At 38.9% G+C, this 17,213-nt stretch overlaps 1 protein-coding gene across 1 annotated transcript; it reads right to left on the reverse strand.

The window, feature by feature from the left end:
- Positions 1–378: 378 nt before the first annotated feature.
- cpeb2 (cytoplasmic polyadenylation element binding protein 2) lies at positions 379–16,923 on the reverse strand. The gene is given in 11 exon segments (XM_055165000.1): positions 379–3,531; positions 4,215–4,396; positions 4,516–4,630; positions 5,228–5,278; positions 5,280–5,350; positions 5,992–6,081; positions 6,162–6,323; positions 7,401–7,451; positions 10,253–10,343; positions 13,156–13,428; positions 15,689–16,923. Coding segments are annotated over 11 exon segments (2,154 nt in total). The 5' UTR covers positions 16,529–16,923; the 3' UTR covers positions 379–3,303.
- Positions 16,924–17,213: the final 290 nt, after the last annotated feature.

The raw sequence follows: 17,213 nt of genomic DNA on the forward strand, positions 1-17,213 counted from the left end.
AGCAACCAGTGGCAGGGTGACGTTACGTAACTTTCATAATTGTTTTATGTTTCTTGGTAGTTTAATTCCTGAGAAAAATCACAATAGATGTTTTTGCATTAACCAGCGTTGGTAAATATTATTCATATTATTAGGACTATAGCTGCGCTCAGTGGGAGTGTCATTCTGTGTGGTGACCTCTAGACGGTGCTACAGACATTGATCATAAAACATCTTACGGCTTTATTTTAGTGCAGGATCTTTATGTTTTGCTTACGATTTGTTAAAGACTTCAGTATTCATATAATTTGCTATTTGTGATTATTTGAAAGCTCACTTTACTGAAGGTAAAAATAATTATATTTCATCTACCCTATAATAACACCAAATAGTATAATATTTCCAAACAAAATGGGTCTTTATTTAGGAAGTGAAAGAAACAAAAGGTCGCAATCAACACCCCATTTAAATACAAAACCAAAATAAAAATAAACAAAAATCGTTTTGCATATCAAAGAACCATTCAGTAATAATTACAATCCAAGCAAACCAAACACATTTGTGAGTCTATACACAAATTAGATTTAAAAATTAGTAAATTTGACAGTAAAATTACAAATATTTAGCTTCAAAAAAATAAATTCAAATAATATATTAGCAATTAGCTTCTTAAAATTACATATTGTGTATTTTCACATAAAAGTACAAAATAATACCAATGACATTTAGAATGAAAAATAATTCAAAGTAATCTGCTACTATTAAATAAAAAAAATGTGGGAAAAACAAGATGAAAAGAAACTCGTAATATGCATGAAAAAGTCTCTCCTTTTGTTAGCAAAACACTATCCAAAATAACTACAATCATTTACATCAGTACAAAGATATCTGGATTTAAAAATAGTTGCAATGAAAAAACAGGGGTTTATTTTTCTGACAGTAAAAAATGACACTGTGGATCAGAAATCTGCAAAATATGCAATGAAAAAAATAAAATCTGCATTATATAAAGGTTTACACGGTAGATCTTACTTTTATACAAACATTAGAAACAGTATTGCACGTCACAACACAGATTCGAGGTTAGTCAGCCTTTCAAAATGTGTTATTATTCAAGTTTCAGAGCATCTACAAGGACAGGGGATCTCAAGTTTCGCCCAAGAACAAAATTAAACCTTCATATGTTTGCCTCCTTCAAATTAAAACAATACAAAAGTCGATGCTGCTCCTAATGACATGATTCTTTGTTTTTCCATGTAACATAATTGGGGAAAGGGGGGGTAAATAAATTGTATAATATATAAATAGAAAAATACAATCAAAATCAAGTCATTTGTCTACAAAAATAGTGAAATAAATATGATTTTCTTTACAAAAACAAAGACACATACAGAACAAAGTAACAGTGTTTTAACATAGAAAATCACACAAAAACAGCACAAGTCAAGTGTTACAGGTGACGATATATTGTGAGAACTTAAGCCCCAAAAAGTCAAAATTACAACTTGACTCCCACGGCCTTCAACATCAAAACTACATTAGAATATATTATAGAAAATATTTAATTCCGGTGTACACAACATATATTATAATAACTTAAGACCACTGCTTCACTACATCCTAACGTATGCAAAAATAAAACTTTATAAATCATCTGTAATTATAAATAGGCGGTTTTGTCATTTTTTGGGGGAGAATCACACTGGGGCAAAAATAACAGGCGTGGGGGTATATAGAAAAGTAGTGCATAATATAAAAAGTTCCAAATAGGGGGTTCAGTGACAAGTTAAGTAGTCCACACAAGACATAAACTGAAATTATTGCCGGTAAATAAATTTCCAATAGGTCTCGTTTTAGTTTTGTAACAGCACGCACCTGAACACTGAAAAAGACAAAATCACATCGACATAAAAGTGACACAGCTACAGTACCGAAACGGATTGACAAAAATGCCAGTCCTCACGTAAAGATTGTCCCATAAGAGTAATCCAAAATTCAAGCAAGCCATCAGACCTTTTTCATTAAAGATATTCCAGTAAAAGACATTGCCAAGTTGACCAATGATCTCTGAAAGTCATTCTCTGTGCTATTTTGGTCTGCCGTGGCATTGCTAACTCATATATCAGCTTTGGAAACATACATTATTTAGTGGGTTAAAGGCAGAAAAGATGTTTGAATTCTCCTCTCTGTTACTAAACTAGAGCCTCAGTCGACGTAAAGCACACACAGCACGGGGACAACACGAAACACGGACCACTGGACACCACTCTGCTTCTCAAAAGGGTATTTTTTGCCATACAGGCCACCGTATCAAAAAGATGGCGTCCACTAAATCTACAGTAGAACCAATATCACTTTTTGTATTGTTTAGTATGTAAACAACAGATAAACATCGACACATGCAAGTTTAAATAGTGTTTCATTATTTATGTCTGTAATTTTTTTCCTCTAAACACCTGTATTAGATGTTCATGCTACTTACTATAGTAATTAAATATCTTAAATTATCGCCACATTTGTACACCTATCTTTGCTGTGTTTTGTCAAAGTCACATGTATCCTGCATGCTTTTGTGAAGCTAAGCCTATAGAAAAAACATGCACTTTTCATGGCATTGGGGGCCATAAGTGGTTAAGTGCATACTGCATTGTAATTGACGTGATTCTCATTACTAATAGCGTTAAATATAATCCCTATACTAATATTTATGTATACATAGCAGCAAAGCTTTAAAGAGCTTGTAAAATTTTCATTGGAGTGAATATAGTTAGCAGAAACCAGAATTGGGATTTTGAGGTATCACACTACTGTTTTCATAAATTTTTAGTCTATGGCAAGAAACAACTGTATTTTGTTACTTCCTATGTTGTTGCTACCTTTGGTCATGACCTAGACATAAAAGAATTGAGGTTTTTATCCCATTAACAAATGTGCACTTCACGCACTGTTGTCGGGTGGCTATAGCAGCAGACAGACAGACAGACGAGCTGCCCCCATGCAAAAAACATTCCCGTATCTACTTTGAAATCTCACATACAAAAATAATGGTAATAAAAAAACCTACAAAAATCAATCTCTTCTTTTTTCATTTTAAATCTCCGTTTAGAAAAGATGAACGTACCACAAAAAGGTTGTTATCAGCCTGAGATGTGAAGGGGAGATTTGGTGAAAAACATAGGCTTGTGGTGTTTGGCTGCTACAAAAGATATAGATATATATGTTTCGAATATACTGTTTAGTGCTACGTACAGGATTATACTGACAGGAAAGCAGGGGAGGCAGAGAGACCATGAGTTTCGTCGCACTCATTGTGGTGGGTTCTTTCTAATTCCAGCGAAAGTGGATCTGCCGTGGTCGGTCGGCGCCCTCTTTGACCAGGGGCTTGTGGAACTCTCGGCCGGCCCGTGAGTGGATGTTGGCCCAGCAGAACTCGCAGTAGTACTGGAGACAGGTGACGTTAGCGCAGAAGAAGGGAGCAAACTTCCCCCCACAACGAGCGCCCTGACACTCATCGCACAGCTGGTCATCCAGGACGTAGGGCTTCACCTCCACCTGAAAAAAAGCACAGAATCGTTAAAAATGCTACGGCAATAAATGACACAATTAGGATTTTGCCTTTCATTTGTTTTTATTTTTTATTTGACTGCACAATTTAACTATAGGGATGAAAGTTAAGTCGGCCAGGGAGAAACATTCAGTGTTAGTTTTATATTCATCAAGTTCCCGGTAGAACTATTTGCATTTTTTATATCTTAATTTTCATTTTCAGAGCATTTTCTACACATTTCCACTTTCATTTGTAGCCACTGTTGCAACCTGAATGGCTTTTCTTCCTAATTTCTAAGCACTGATTCAAACATAAAAGCTGACCCATCCCATGTAACCAATAAAGGACTTTTATAATATTTCCAACAGAGCGTCCCAGACCTTTTTTGACTGCTTTTTTAAAATCTATCATATGTAAGTTTTATGGTCAACTTCACTGTTTGTTAACTTTGAGCCTTGTCCTTGACTTGTTCTGGACTTTTAACAAAGAAAATATCCCATGAAGCTCTCAGTCCTTCCATGTTTTTATGAAAGCTTGCACTTAAAAAACAGGAACACTGGGGAATTTTCCATTGTGTTCCGTTCAATGATGTTGGTGATAATAACAATAGCTTAAACAAATACTGTATACTGGTGCACAAAATGATAAGACCCCAGTGTAACAATAAATTGTGAGTTCACACACATACCCTCTTGTCAATGTCTCCATGCTGCAGTTGGACAAATCTGGCACTGATAGCTGCGATGTAGCTCTGCTGGTTGGAGAAGGCCACTCGTCCCGCCCCCTTTGGGTATTTAAGCTCAGGGTCTGTGTCTATCCCGGCGTAACACACTCCTCCATACAGACGGTCCATGATCATCGCCAACTCAACTGCACACAGAAGTACACAGATTAAGTATGTGGAAATTGGACACATAAAAAGGCACCAAGAAAAATATGACCAAAACTGAATGAATATAGTAGTATTTTTTTTTCATTATTGTGCTTACTGGCTCTAAGGGGGCGAGGCACTCCTCCCACAAAGATGGTCTTACGGGGGTCCAGAGGCTGAGATCCGTCCATTACAAAATCACTGTCGCTCAAGTTCCAAGGGCGGATCTGAACCTGCAATAGAAGCACAAAGCAACTTTAAAAACATTAAAACATTAACATAAAAAAACAATATTGATCAAATTCTTAATCATTGTACAGGTGATAAATTACGAATTTGTCTTTCATAACAAGTCAAATCAAGCTAGCCATTGTTGAAGTTTTGGTAAGTGCTAATAAACAAAATGAGTTTCTTGGCTTGTAATATCATCATCAGCAGCAGTGTTCATTTTGTCTGATTTTCACAGTGCGCAAAACATTCACTAGATTATATTTGAAGAGCTCATTTGCAAAAACAGATAAGTGCCACTTGAAATTCACTATTTGTCCTAGCAATGTTTTCAAAAACCAAACTGAGTTTAGGCAATGAAAGAAAAATTCATCTTTGGGCAAATTCACTCAACAAATGCAACAAGATGGTAACAAAAATGCAAAATTACAATATATATATAAAAAATGGGTTATGGCTATTTTAAAGTGTAGTTATTATAAAATGTTATAAGTGTTACATTCAAACTGGTTTATAGTTTAATATGAGTATTCAAACCACTGTGGTGAAATCATGTAAATGTATTAAAATGCTGTGATATGGACTATGTGGGTGTTACTCACAGGCTTGTCTTTGATGGTGGGGCTGGATACACACAGGTAGAGCTTCCCGTCCGTCCTCCTCCATACAGGCCTCGATGAGAGCCTGCACAGAGCTCTCCTCCTGGAACAGCAGGAAGGCGTATCCTGGAGACACAAGCACGGTCAAACAACATATGGCCATAACACTTGCTCACATAGCACTGCTGCTGGGAGAAAAACACAGAACTACAATCAAATCAATTTCAATGCATTTAATAAATCTTAAAGGTAGCTATTATTTAGGTCATATACTGTCCACTGTTTTTTATTTTAGCATGTGAAAAACTAAGCTTAGACTTCTGGAAAAGCAAAATGTTATGATTCTAGCATTTTATACTTGAGAAATTAATTTCAATAGTAAATGCCCTTGGTCTTATTAAAAAGGGAGAATCAATTTATAAAATTAGAAAGTTTGCTTTTTAATAGCAAAATATAAATGCCACAATTGCTATTTACAATTATAGGATTATATTATAGTTAAATTTAGTTAGGAATTAGGTTTTAAATCATGCTGAATCCTAGTTTAATCCTGGTTTAGTTATGATTTATAAATTGCTACATGGACTATCATTAATTCAAACATACTATAGATAGACAGATGTTGATGTTGTTATTAAAATGCAAGGCTCCAGCCAATCACCACTCTCATATCTCAGATGTATAACATAGATTATAAAATAGATTTGATGTGGCATGACTTTGTTTGATTTTGATGTTGCAGAATCAGCAAATTAAAATGCTTATACCTTTAGGTGGAAAGTAGGACTTGCTTTCTGCTTTGTGCGGCCAATCAACAACCAGGTGACCAAAGCGGCGGAAACTGGATGTTATTTCATCTGAGCCATACAGAAAAGAGACATCAGGTCAGAATAAACAGAACATTTGAATTAACAATGTAACAAAAATGTTCCCTCACCTTCATCTATGTCAGGGGGCAGACCTCCCACAAACACTTTTCGGGAGAAGCGCTCAATGCGTTCCCCGTTCTGGTGCGGGTAACAGTTGAGTCCCGGGACGCCCTGGTTCATGTGGCCATCGTCAAGGAGATTGTCATCAATAGGAAACAGAGATGAGCGACCTGATGAAAAAAAAAAAAAATCTCATTTAGTCCAAGAGCTAATAAAATACAGGCACATAAAGCAGAAGCAATCACAAACACAATTCCACTCAGTCCAATCACCATCTGTCGTCTAGGTAACAACATCATGGTACAATATTCATTTCAAGTTAACAATGCAAAATAAAAATATTTTCCCATTGTTTTAACTCTGGAAACTGGAGAAGTGGAAAAAGCAAGCTGTGCGTCACAAAGCAGTTATTGCAGTAAGCTGTTAAGGTCACGGGCCAATGCTGAGACCTGGTATCACCGTTCTAGTTTTGCTCCTGTCACTATTGTCTTAACTAATATTATATAATGATTGATGACCCATTTTAATTATCCACTATTTCCAGACTTGAGGCCTCAGTTTGGTGCCCGTTCAAGCTGTAAGCATGCCACAATAAAAGCCACAAAATGTTGTTTCAAATTTACCTCGACGTCTCCCATAGCCTCTAGCTGCATGTAGAGAAGTAAGAGCACATTTCAGCTGGATATACATTTAAAAAATACAACCCTTTCTTCCTTTAAATAAGTGTACATGTATTTACTATTATCAGTAGTAATGTGTACCCAGTTGGTTTCTGTCTCAAGGGAAAATCACCAAAAACAGTTTCATAGTCATTTCCAAATGTGATCTACGACTGTCCCGCTGAGACAGTTATAAAACACTATTATTTTAGAGGCAGAGTACACCAGCTGTGTCAATTCTGAAAATGAAAAAAGCTTAGGTTGATATAAAAGGAACAGCTATAACTCGAGGTCAAAGGCTTTAACAGACAAGCAAACAAGACTATTTTATTGAAGAAGAATACAGAAACAATCATCTATAATAGCCTAGTAGAACTTTTAACCTGACATCATTTCAAGTACTCCCTGCCAAGTGTTTGAAGGGAACACTTCACTATAGTACCACACTATGCGTAGTATTCGTAGTACTACAAATGTTAGCGTGTATGATCTGATCTGCGAAGCGTATTGGGTAAATGTATTGGGCCCTCAGTTGAGTGGGATGCAGTGCACGCAGGGGGAACACAGACAGAACTAAATCATAATTACCATTGAGCATGAGAAGGCCCTCTGCCCCGGGGTAAGGGCATCCCACACGGCCTGATGTGACACACACACACGCACACACACACGCGCGCACACACACATACACACACATTCATAAGAGGAGGAACACAGACAGAGCAGATGGAGAGGACAGGGTCAGACAGCAGCATCACAACAGGAAAAACACAACTACAATGGCTGTCTTTGAACGCACCACAGCGGATTGGTCACATGGGCAGCACGAGGAAGAAAAGAGCTATTTATCCACAAACACAACTGGATGATCAGGCTGGACAATGTCAGATATGCAGCTGAAATATGCACCCACAAGGCTGTATGATGGAATATTTTAGTTAGCTGTCATGTTTGTTATAAGGTTTAAAATCCTAGTAATGTAATTTGATAGAGGAGAATAACTTTATATAAACTTTATAAATAATAATCTTTGCATGGGGGGGTCAGTGTTGTCTGTTTTTACTACAACCAGTCAAAGATACATTATGTAACTTTATAGTGAAGGATCTGACACAATGACGTAGTATTTGGCGGTGCAGCTGATGCAATGTACTGGGGCCTACGGCACTTTGATGGCCTATAGCAAGGTAGGATTGGCCCCCCTCCCCAGTACAGACTCAGTATAAACGGAAGTGGATTTATGTTTGTCACACAGGGATGGGTCAAGATGGTGTGGGCTGGAGGGAGGAGGGAGCCCAGCACCAGACTTGTACCGGGACCTTACGCAGCTACACTACACCACTGATCTGACACCTGCTTGTCTTACTGGACATGTTTTCGCTGTGTCTTGAATGTTCCAAAATATGGCACTAAACAACAACCAGGCCAAGTTACAGGTCAGATCTATCAAAAGCTGACAGCACTCATAGCAAGAATGCATTTACAGAATTATTGTTTTTTGCACTAAACACCTGTCACTGAATGAATGCCATACTGTGGAACATATTAGACAACAATCACTATGGAGAAAAGCAGGTGGGGGACATTTTACAATTAAAATCACATAGTGCTCCTATTATGAGAAATGTGAAGATGGGATAAGGTTTTATATATAACTACAAGTCACTTCCTGATATTCTATCATTTTATTATTTGATGTAAAGCCAAGATAGAGGACTGCTTAGTGTTAAATCTCTAATATTCATATTCAATGTGCTAATTGCTAAACATGTAAACCCTTCCTACTCACCTCTTCCAGCTGTCCTACCACAATAGTTCATCCACTCTTTCATACTGCGCCCTGTCTGTGTTTTGTTAGCTGTGGTGAGCTCTATAAGTGCCCCGTGCCCTCCTCTCTCGCTCTCTCTCTCCCTCTCTCCCTGCTCTTCCTCTCCGGGCTGTCATACGCAGTGTGTCAAAGCACCATTGGGTCTAAATTTAGCCTGGATGGCCCTCTCCTGCTCTGAGCACTGGGCCATGTCCTCTCCATCTGCTGATACTGCTGCGGAGAACAAAAAACTCAGCACCTATTTGTCCTAATATTACAGGATGCTAAATGTGGCTGGGTAATTAATCCACACTAATTAATATGGTCTAACATGCTAGAGTCCTTACCGCTGTCAGTTTCTGTCATAATTAAAGGATAATACACATCTCTAACACACAATACAGGATATAAAATTATGAACATGTCAATAATATGTATAACAGGGCAGCATAATATATTAAAACTGAATCAAAATCACAATTTGAGTGCAATTATTAAATGGAATTATTTAGGAAAACTCTTATTTTAAGTTTTATTTTATATACATTTTATTTTAAAAATGACTAGTTTAAATTATTTTCTGTATTACTTTATTATCTCAAATGTTAATGCTCCTGGTTACAAAGTGCACTCTGAACATAGTCCAACATACATTGCAAAATAAAAAATTAAAAAATCACAATGGCAATACTTAAAACAGTAATGATAGTATTATGTTTTTCATATTTAATACATGCTTGTGGTAGTTATTTAGTTTATAATTTATAAACAAAATGTGTGTATACAAGACAAATACTCATATACTTGAGGTAATTCTAACAATGACACTATCTTCCCTTAATTTGACTTTGTTTGACACAGTATGTTTGTTATTGGTGGGTGGTTTATTGGAGCTAAACTGTGAGCTGTAAACCAGTCTCATTTAGAGCAGGTTATTTGACACTGCTGCTCTAATGTCCAGCAGCTGAGCCTCTGAGGCCAGTGTCAGGCTACACTCTCTGCTACTGCCAATCTACCTCCACTACAGCTGCAAAGCAACATCACTCCATGGACTCTTTTTTCTTTGACTTTTATCAGGTCAGTATGGATGTATGGATGTAAGTATCTTCATAAACACAAAGGTAACCCAAGCGAATTATCAAGTCAAATAGATAAAAGAAGAAATGTGACTTTTTGAATGATTATTATTGCAGTATTAATTGGATTGAAAATATTTAGTATGGCAGATATAAATATTAAGCTATCTTAGAGTGTTTAATGGTACTTTGTGGCACAATGCTACTTTTACTCTTTTGGCAACTATTACCACTATACTGCAGCTACTACACCTGCTACTACTAATGAGTACTAATACTATCACTGCACCTCAATAGTTACAACAACTACAACTTATACTAATACTGTTTCCAACTCTTACAACAACTACTGCTGCTGCTCCTGCTACTACTACTAGTATTTCGCGTCAATTAAAGACATCCCGTGACAGTATAGTTTTCAGCTGAAGTGGAAAATGAGCACACAGGCCTGGATCTTTGCATTGGTCTAGTACACACACTCTGTCTGCCCAGAGTAAACCCGATCTGTCCATTTGACCTGGTAGGGCAGAGAGAAAGGGAAAGGAAGGCAACCTTACCTTTCATAGGATCCTGCTCGGCACGCATGATGTCGATGAGGGAGCTCTCCAGGGAGTGCATGTTCAGACTGTCGTACATCCGAGAGCGGTCCTGGAAACACAAGTGTCGACAAATTATGGAGAGATTGTCTTACTTATTCATGAAAATCACAGGAATAGAAAGAAACCAACTCATCATAACAGCCCAGCAACATCCATTCTGTGTAAAAATCTTCCTTGTATTGTAATTACATAATATATATATATATATATATATATATATATATATATATATAATATATATATATATATATATATATATATATATATATATATATATAATATATATATATATATATATATATTTATATATTTTTTACTTGTATATATACATTTATATAATTATGTCTTACTCGACGCCAGTCTCTAGTTATTTTTGCAATATCTGTAATGTATATAATATATGGTGGTGTATGAGCTACTGTGCCCAAATAATTTCTTTTGTGTATTTATAAAGATTGTCTAAAAAATCTACAAAAAACAAACCCAAAACATTTCAAATGTAAGTGTATAGTTGATAGATTAAGCACTACTACCATTCCTGTTCAAAAATAGGAAATGTTGTTGAACGAATCAATGGTGATAGAAACCATTTTAGACTTTAATCTGATTATCTTTTGGTGGCTACTTGAATGTAAGTAGACTCCACTCTGCTCAGATAAGCTCACATTTTGGTCACACATGTATAAGCCTTTTAGATTACTGTGTAGTAATTAAGTCCTTGGCTTTAAATGCCAAGGATTTTAAGTCTAACTAACTCACGTTTGGATTAACATTCTTTCCGTATTTTTCCCATTAGGGGTTATGCGAAGGTATGTTCTTGGACCTGTTCCCAGAGAGAAAAGTTACACTGACCTGGAGAGGCATGTAGTGTGATACATAACCAAAGCACAGGTGTGTGCTTTTGAAGTAGTCAAAAATAACATATAACAATATTTTATACAATATATGAATTTATTTTTTAACATTCCAAATACAATTATTAGATCTATAGTCAAAACTATTATGTTGCATTGCTCATGACTTTTGCTTTCTATTACTACAATCACATTTAACGTGACAAAAAGCTGGAGAGTTGTCTAAACCTATAAAGTATAACATTTGAATGTTGTGTGTGCATCTGGATAATATTTCAGTCCTTCTCTCTCTAATGTGTCCACGAAACATAAAACAGAGAGGAAGGAAGGAAAAGACTTGGAATCTGAAAAATCCTGGATTCAGAACTGTTTATGGAAATGAACAATCCTGTGTGCCGGGGCTGCTTCCTGGAATAGGAAGTGCTGTGTTTCTTGGCAGTGATATTGATAATCATTTGAGCTCAAAGCAACTTTGTCATACTATTATTGTCCCTTTAGTGAGTCTGTTTTGATTCTGTTGAAAAGACTAATAAAATCCATATCTGTTACTTGTTTCAAAAGAAGGAAACTCTCATATAAGGTGCGGTACTTTATTGAGCTATTAGTGAACTACAAGGTGAAGGGGTTCTTGTGTTCACTACTGATCAGGTGTTAGGAAAATAACATACTTTGAGTGCATATAGATGAAATACAAATTGTTTTTATCCCAACTATATTAACACATTAACACAAAACACTAAGGCTACAAATCCCAAAGGGTGCTTGCAATAATATTAAGATAATATTGTCTTCTGCATGTAAATATGTAAAAACCTTCAAAGCCTGAAATTTACCTTACCTTTAACCTCTACAAACATGACTGAACATTAGCTAAAGCAACGCTGTGTAACCTGCATCATTCCGTGGAAACAGAAAGTTCAAACTATATGATCATTCTCCATGAAGAGAGATGAGTTTTTATGGAAAATTATAGCCATGGAAACAAACAAACGCGTCCAGGCTTGAGTTTATGGAGATGCAAGCACGCTCACAGTAAAAAAAAAACACAAAATGAAAAAAGTTGAATTAATTACAGTCTATTTTGGGGTTAAAAACTTACAGTATGGAGCTATGAGTAGTTTTAACATTCCCAGTAAAAATACGATGTGAATTGGAGCTTGGTTTGAAAAACAAATCACAAATAAAACTGCAATACATACAATACCACACATGTCACCTTATGTGAACTCTGTAGCATTTTCATTCTTTTCTTGCAGATTTGTCCCATGCCAGCTTGTCTACCTGAAGCACACCTTTAGAAAAAGCCCTGTCACCCTGCACCCACTATGTCACACCTTAGGTTAGTTAGGACCCCTCCCCTGTTACTGAAATTCAAAAAGTACCACTACTACTTCAGTGGAGGGGCTTGATGTCATACAAACAGTCCCCCCCCCTCCAATGTGCATTAGTGTATTAACTAATCAGTATGTGGTAGCCTTTAGACGTTGAATAGACGATCAATAGATGGACATGGTGGAATAATATGCCTATGTCTACTTGAATATGTAGTGTAGTAGTAGTATTATAAATACTCTACGACTACTACACAGCGATATGCTATGGATATGAGTACATCTTGTTACACATTAAAAAAACATATACTTAGTGCTACTAACTTTTAGGGTAGAATCTGCAGGCTTTGAGAACTAAGAATATATTATTGGCCTACATTACATTATAATGATGAAAAATTAAAACAGCCGCCAAAGCACTTAACAATTTAAAACCTAATATCTATTCTTTTGAAAGGTGAAACGCCCAGCAAAAATAACATTTGTTTTACACTATTTCTACAAAACGCATTTATTTAGTTGGTTGTTAGCTATTTACTCACAATGCACAATTTATTATCATTGCTATTTTGTGCATTGAATATTTATATTAAAAATATGTGGCCACCAAAACGAACCAGACCTACCATTCTCCCTCATTTAACCAGACCAGTCCCTGTATAGGCTTGGCACTCACCTGGAGGGGCAGGAGGGAGTTGCTGTTGCTATCTGTGCGAAACATGTTCTCTTCGATCCACGACTTGGGTCCCAGCGGTCCGGCGGAGCGTGGGAACTTGGGGGGAGCAATGACATTACTAGAGAAGGGCTTTTTGAGCGGAGAGAGGTGGCTGATGGACCCAGGTACGCCTAGACCACTCCCCCCTCGACGGTGGTCTCTGCCCCAGGACATCCCTCCGGAGCCCCAGCCGTTCCCCTGGTGGCTGCTCCATGGAGAGGGCTTCACCATAGGCTACACAGGTGACAAATAAAACACAGGGTAGGACTTGGTCAGTGTACCTACATATTTATGTCATGAAACCTTTGATCACAGTTTCATGCTAAATGTTATGGTACAAAATGTGGTTTACAATATTAAGCTTGGGCTAAACTGTCCACAAGTTGATGAGTAACACTACCATCAAAATGTTAAAAGGATAAACCCCAAATAAGTACATATTAACAGCTAACCTGTAAAAGTGGCATCTGATTTTAAAACAGTCATTTGAACGCAATTAAACTGGAAAAGATCTGATGAAAATAAAAAGAATGGATATAAAGTGATGACTGCATTTTTCTATGTAATGTTTATTCACATTTGTGCAATAACTGAACTTCAACCAAGACATGGTACATGAACAGTTTTGGACACTGGAGAAATATCATCTCCGTATCTAAATAAAGAAATATTTATTTTGGCCATTATCTCACACCCCTTACCATAACCTACATTGAAAAAGACACATGAAAACCATTACAATTGTTTCTCAAACCACAGCTTGAGAAGCACTGTGCTAGTATAACGAGGAGCGATAAGAAGCTTTAGAGCTTTAAGTCTAATACCAGGCATCTCGTGCACTGCTAGTGTAAGTTACACTGCACTCAGCCGGCACCTGCTCCCTGCACTCATGCTCACATCATCTCACTAAATACAGCTTCTCCTTTGCAAATGGTTAAAAACATGTTTGGAGCACAACTGTGAACAGTCAAATTTATCTGAAGTTTAAGTTGCCCATTCCACACAAGCTTATCAACACTAAGTGTTTGTTGCAGTCAAACAAATCCTTCTGCAATGTAATCTGGAGTAGTCACAGGACTGAATGAGTGACAGATATGAGGAGTTGCTTCATAAGTATGACTGAGACGGCTTGAGCAGGAGCATAGCAGCAGTGGTCACTAAACTAATGCCATGCTGCTCATAGGCTTTGAATATATCAGCATTCTCTGAATACATATGCTAAATATTAATGTGAAAACAGAACAGTGAATATTATAATCACATTATACTGTTATTGAGAACAATGTTAAACATAATCATATTCTGCTAATATTTGGTATCACTACTAACCATATTTTAATACATGCAATATCATAACAATATTTAACCTCATAATAACAAGACAATAAACTGATGTTATATGCCTATTGTTATTGCAGCCAGACAGGGCAAGACAGACTGAATTTCAGAGAGATAAGCCTATAAATTAAAAATTGTTTTAGATTATATTTATTCATTGTGAATCTTGAAAGTATTTGCATGTGGCTCTAACCAGGATCAGAGGTTAAAGGTCAATGATGCATGAGATGCAAAAGTTGCAGCCTCAGAGGAATCCACGCCCTGTTTGCAAATCACATGAGGAAACCCACAGCTCATGCACCATCTCATTCAGTGTGTAGTGACGGTGTCTTTACACAAGCCCGTGACCCCACATGTCCTTTCACCATCAGCGCCATAATGTCCTCCAACTTCACTGGACCACTGAAGGCACCATCAAACCATCAATGTCTTGGTATTGAACCAGCCACAGTCATGTGACCACTTCCCTTTGCCTGCTTCCAGGAAAGAACAGCAGCAGTATTCAGAGATGCTCTGATCACCAGATTTACCCATCCTTTTATCGGCCCTGAGAGTGCTTTGTCATCTAAACAGATACAGGACAAGATTGTGGAGAAATGTGGAATATTTTTGAAATTGAGAAATGAATATTGACATTGAGCAGAGATGGAGGCTACGAATGCACTGAAGTGTTGCTTCTGTAGCCTATTTTTAGGCATATTTTGTATGACTTTGTATGTGGGATGATAGTATGTTCAGGACGCTAATATGATTCACTTTTGACAATCAGTGTAACAATTGCACAGTGGTAGGGTGTTATTACTAGTAGTTAGGTTACTCCTAGATGGTGCACCAGTAACTCTGATGTTTAGTTTATTTTGGTGCAAATGAATGACAGGGAACATTTAGACAGTGACATGTCAGAACATGCCCTCATAGCCAATGGACATTGTTCAGGCTCAACTGACATTTGCCTTTAGCCCATAGAAAGCCCGGGCATGTGTCACAAGATGCAGCTTGGCCTATGGACCCTTCAGTAGCCACTATAGTGATTATTCATAAAATACTGATTTGACCTCTCCCTGAGGCAGACTGTGGTCATGATGGAGAAGATACAACCGGAAGTGGAGGAGGTAATGGCGGCCATATGTGTGACCTGCGTGTGCCGTGCGCTCACCTGATGCTGGTTGTAGTTGTTTCTCTGCTGAAGGAAGGCGCCCTGCTGCGGGTGCATCTGGGGGCTGACCGGGGACCTGCGGCTCTGGGGCGGCGGGGGCACGTTCATCTGCGGGGAGAAAGGGCCACTGAAGCCCTGCACGTTAATCCCGGGACACGGATTAGCTGATACCGGCGAGAAACTCTGGAAGAAGGCCGGGTTTATGGAGGAGGGAATGCCGGGGTAGAAGCTGTTGGAGTCTGAATCTGTGCTGGGCATCTGGTTCATGGTGTGCACGGGGTTGATGGGTGCGGGCGGGGGAGAGGAGCTGGTTTGGACCGACCACGGGGTACCGAAACCAGGAAGGGAAGGTGAGGTGGACCCCCCACTGGCGCTCTGCATCTCTTGGGTGGGGTTAGGGAAAGCGGCGCTGAGACCCCCGGATAACATGCTGGCAGTGCTGCTGCCATTGCTGTTGTGGTGGGCGATGGGGGAGTCCATTTGGATCGTTTTTACGGAAGTGGGCGATGGCGACGCAGCATCAGTTTGAGTCTCTTCCAGGGAAGAGTCAGCGCAGAGCCGGGTGTCTGTCTTCTCCAGCGGGGGGCTCAGACCAGGCTGCAGATGGATTTTATGACTGTGCTGAAGGTCACTGATAGACAGCGTCGTGTAAAAAGGCTCGGTGAAAGTAGTCCTTTGGTTCAGGAGGTTGTACACGGACGTGAACGCGCACAGCTGACTGTCAGGGCTGTGGCGGTGGTCCGGTCGTTTCTCGGTGGGTTTAGAGCCGCTGTCGCTGTCCTTCTCGTCGTTAGACGGGGGTGAGTGTGTACTGGTCACCCCAACAGGCTCATCCTGCATGTTTCGCGGATGCGCAGCAGCTGACACAGACAGCGGGGGCGCAGCTGAAGGGCGAACCGGGACAGAGCGTCGACGGTTCCTCCGGTTCCGCTGTGGTCGATATACACTATGTTAAGTCAGTGAATGTATTTCGACAGCGTTTGAAGAGCTCTTTGACAGTGCTCGCCTTTGAATAGTCAGTAGACAGAGAGGAGGGGGTCTGGCCTAGGCTAACACACGGCTCGTTCCTGTCGTCGTGTAGGCTTTGCTGGGTGATTTTTACGCGTCTATCTAAAGTCCTAGTGGATCGGGCCTGGTAGCAGCCTATAGCCTAGCTCCTGAGTTCCATCGGTGTCCGGTCCGGCCGTGCTACCCCCTCCTCTGTCACCTCCCGGCTGCGCTGCTGCGGCACTGGATTAAAGCTCCACGACGCCGCCTACGTCATGACCGCATCACGCTTCGGTGCGCGCGCCTCCAGCTCGAGCTGCATAGAGGACCGCATTGTTTACGTCATGTTTTCATTATTCATAAAGTGCAGAAGGCCTCCGCCCTCTTCAGGACCTGGTCCACACTGGCACTGGTCTACCCACAGAACACCAGCTTATTCACAGCTCTCATTATTATTATTATTATTATTATTAAGTGCGCTTCCTGGTTAGGGCAATATGGCAACTCTGCTCCCCCTAAATTTCATCTCAAACCAGAG

This window comes from Boleophthalmus pectinirostris, unplaced genomic scaffold (genome assembly GCF_026225935.1).
Source record: "Boleophthalmus pectinirostris isolate CB_2022bp ecotype Guang Dong unplaced genomic scaffold, ASM2622593v1 HiC_scaffold_7, whole genome shotgun sequence".
NCBI classification, from domain to species: domain Eukaryota; kingdom Metazoa; phylum Chordata; class Actinopteri; order Gobiiformes; family Gobiidae; genus Boleophthalmus; species Boleophthalmus pectinirostris.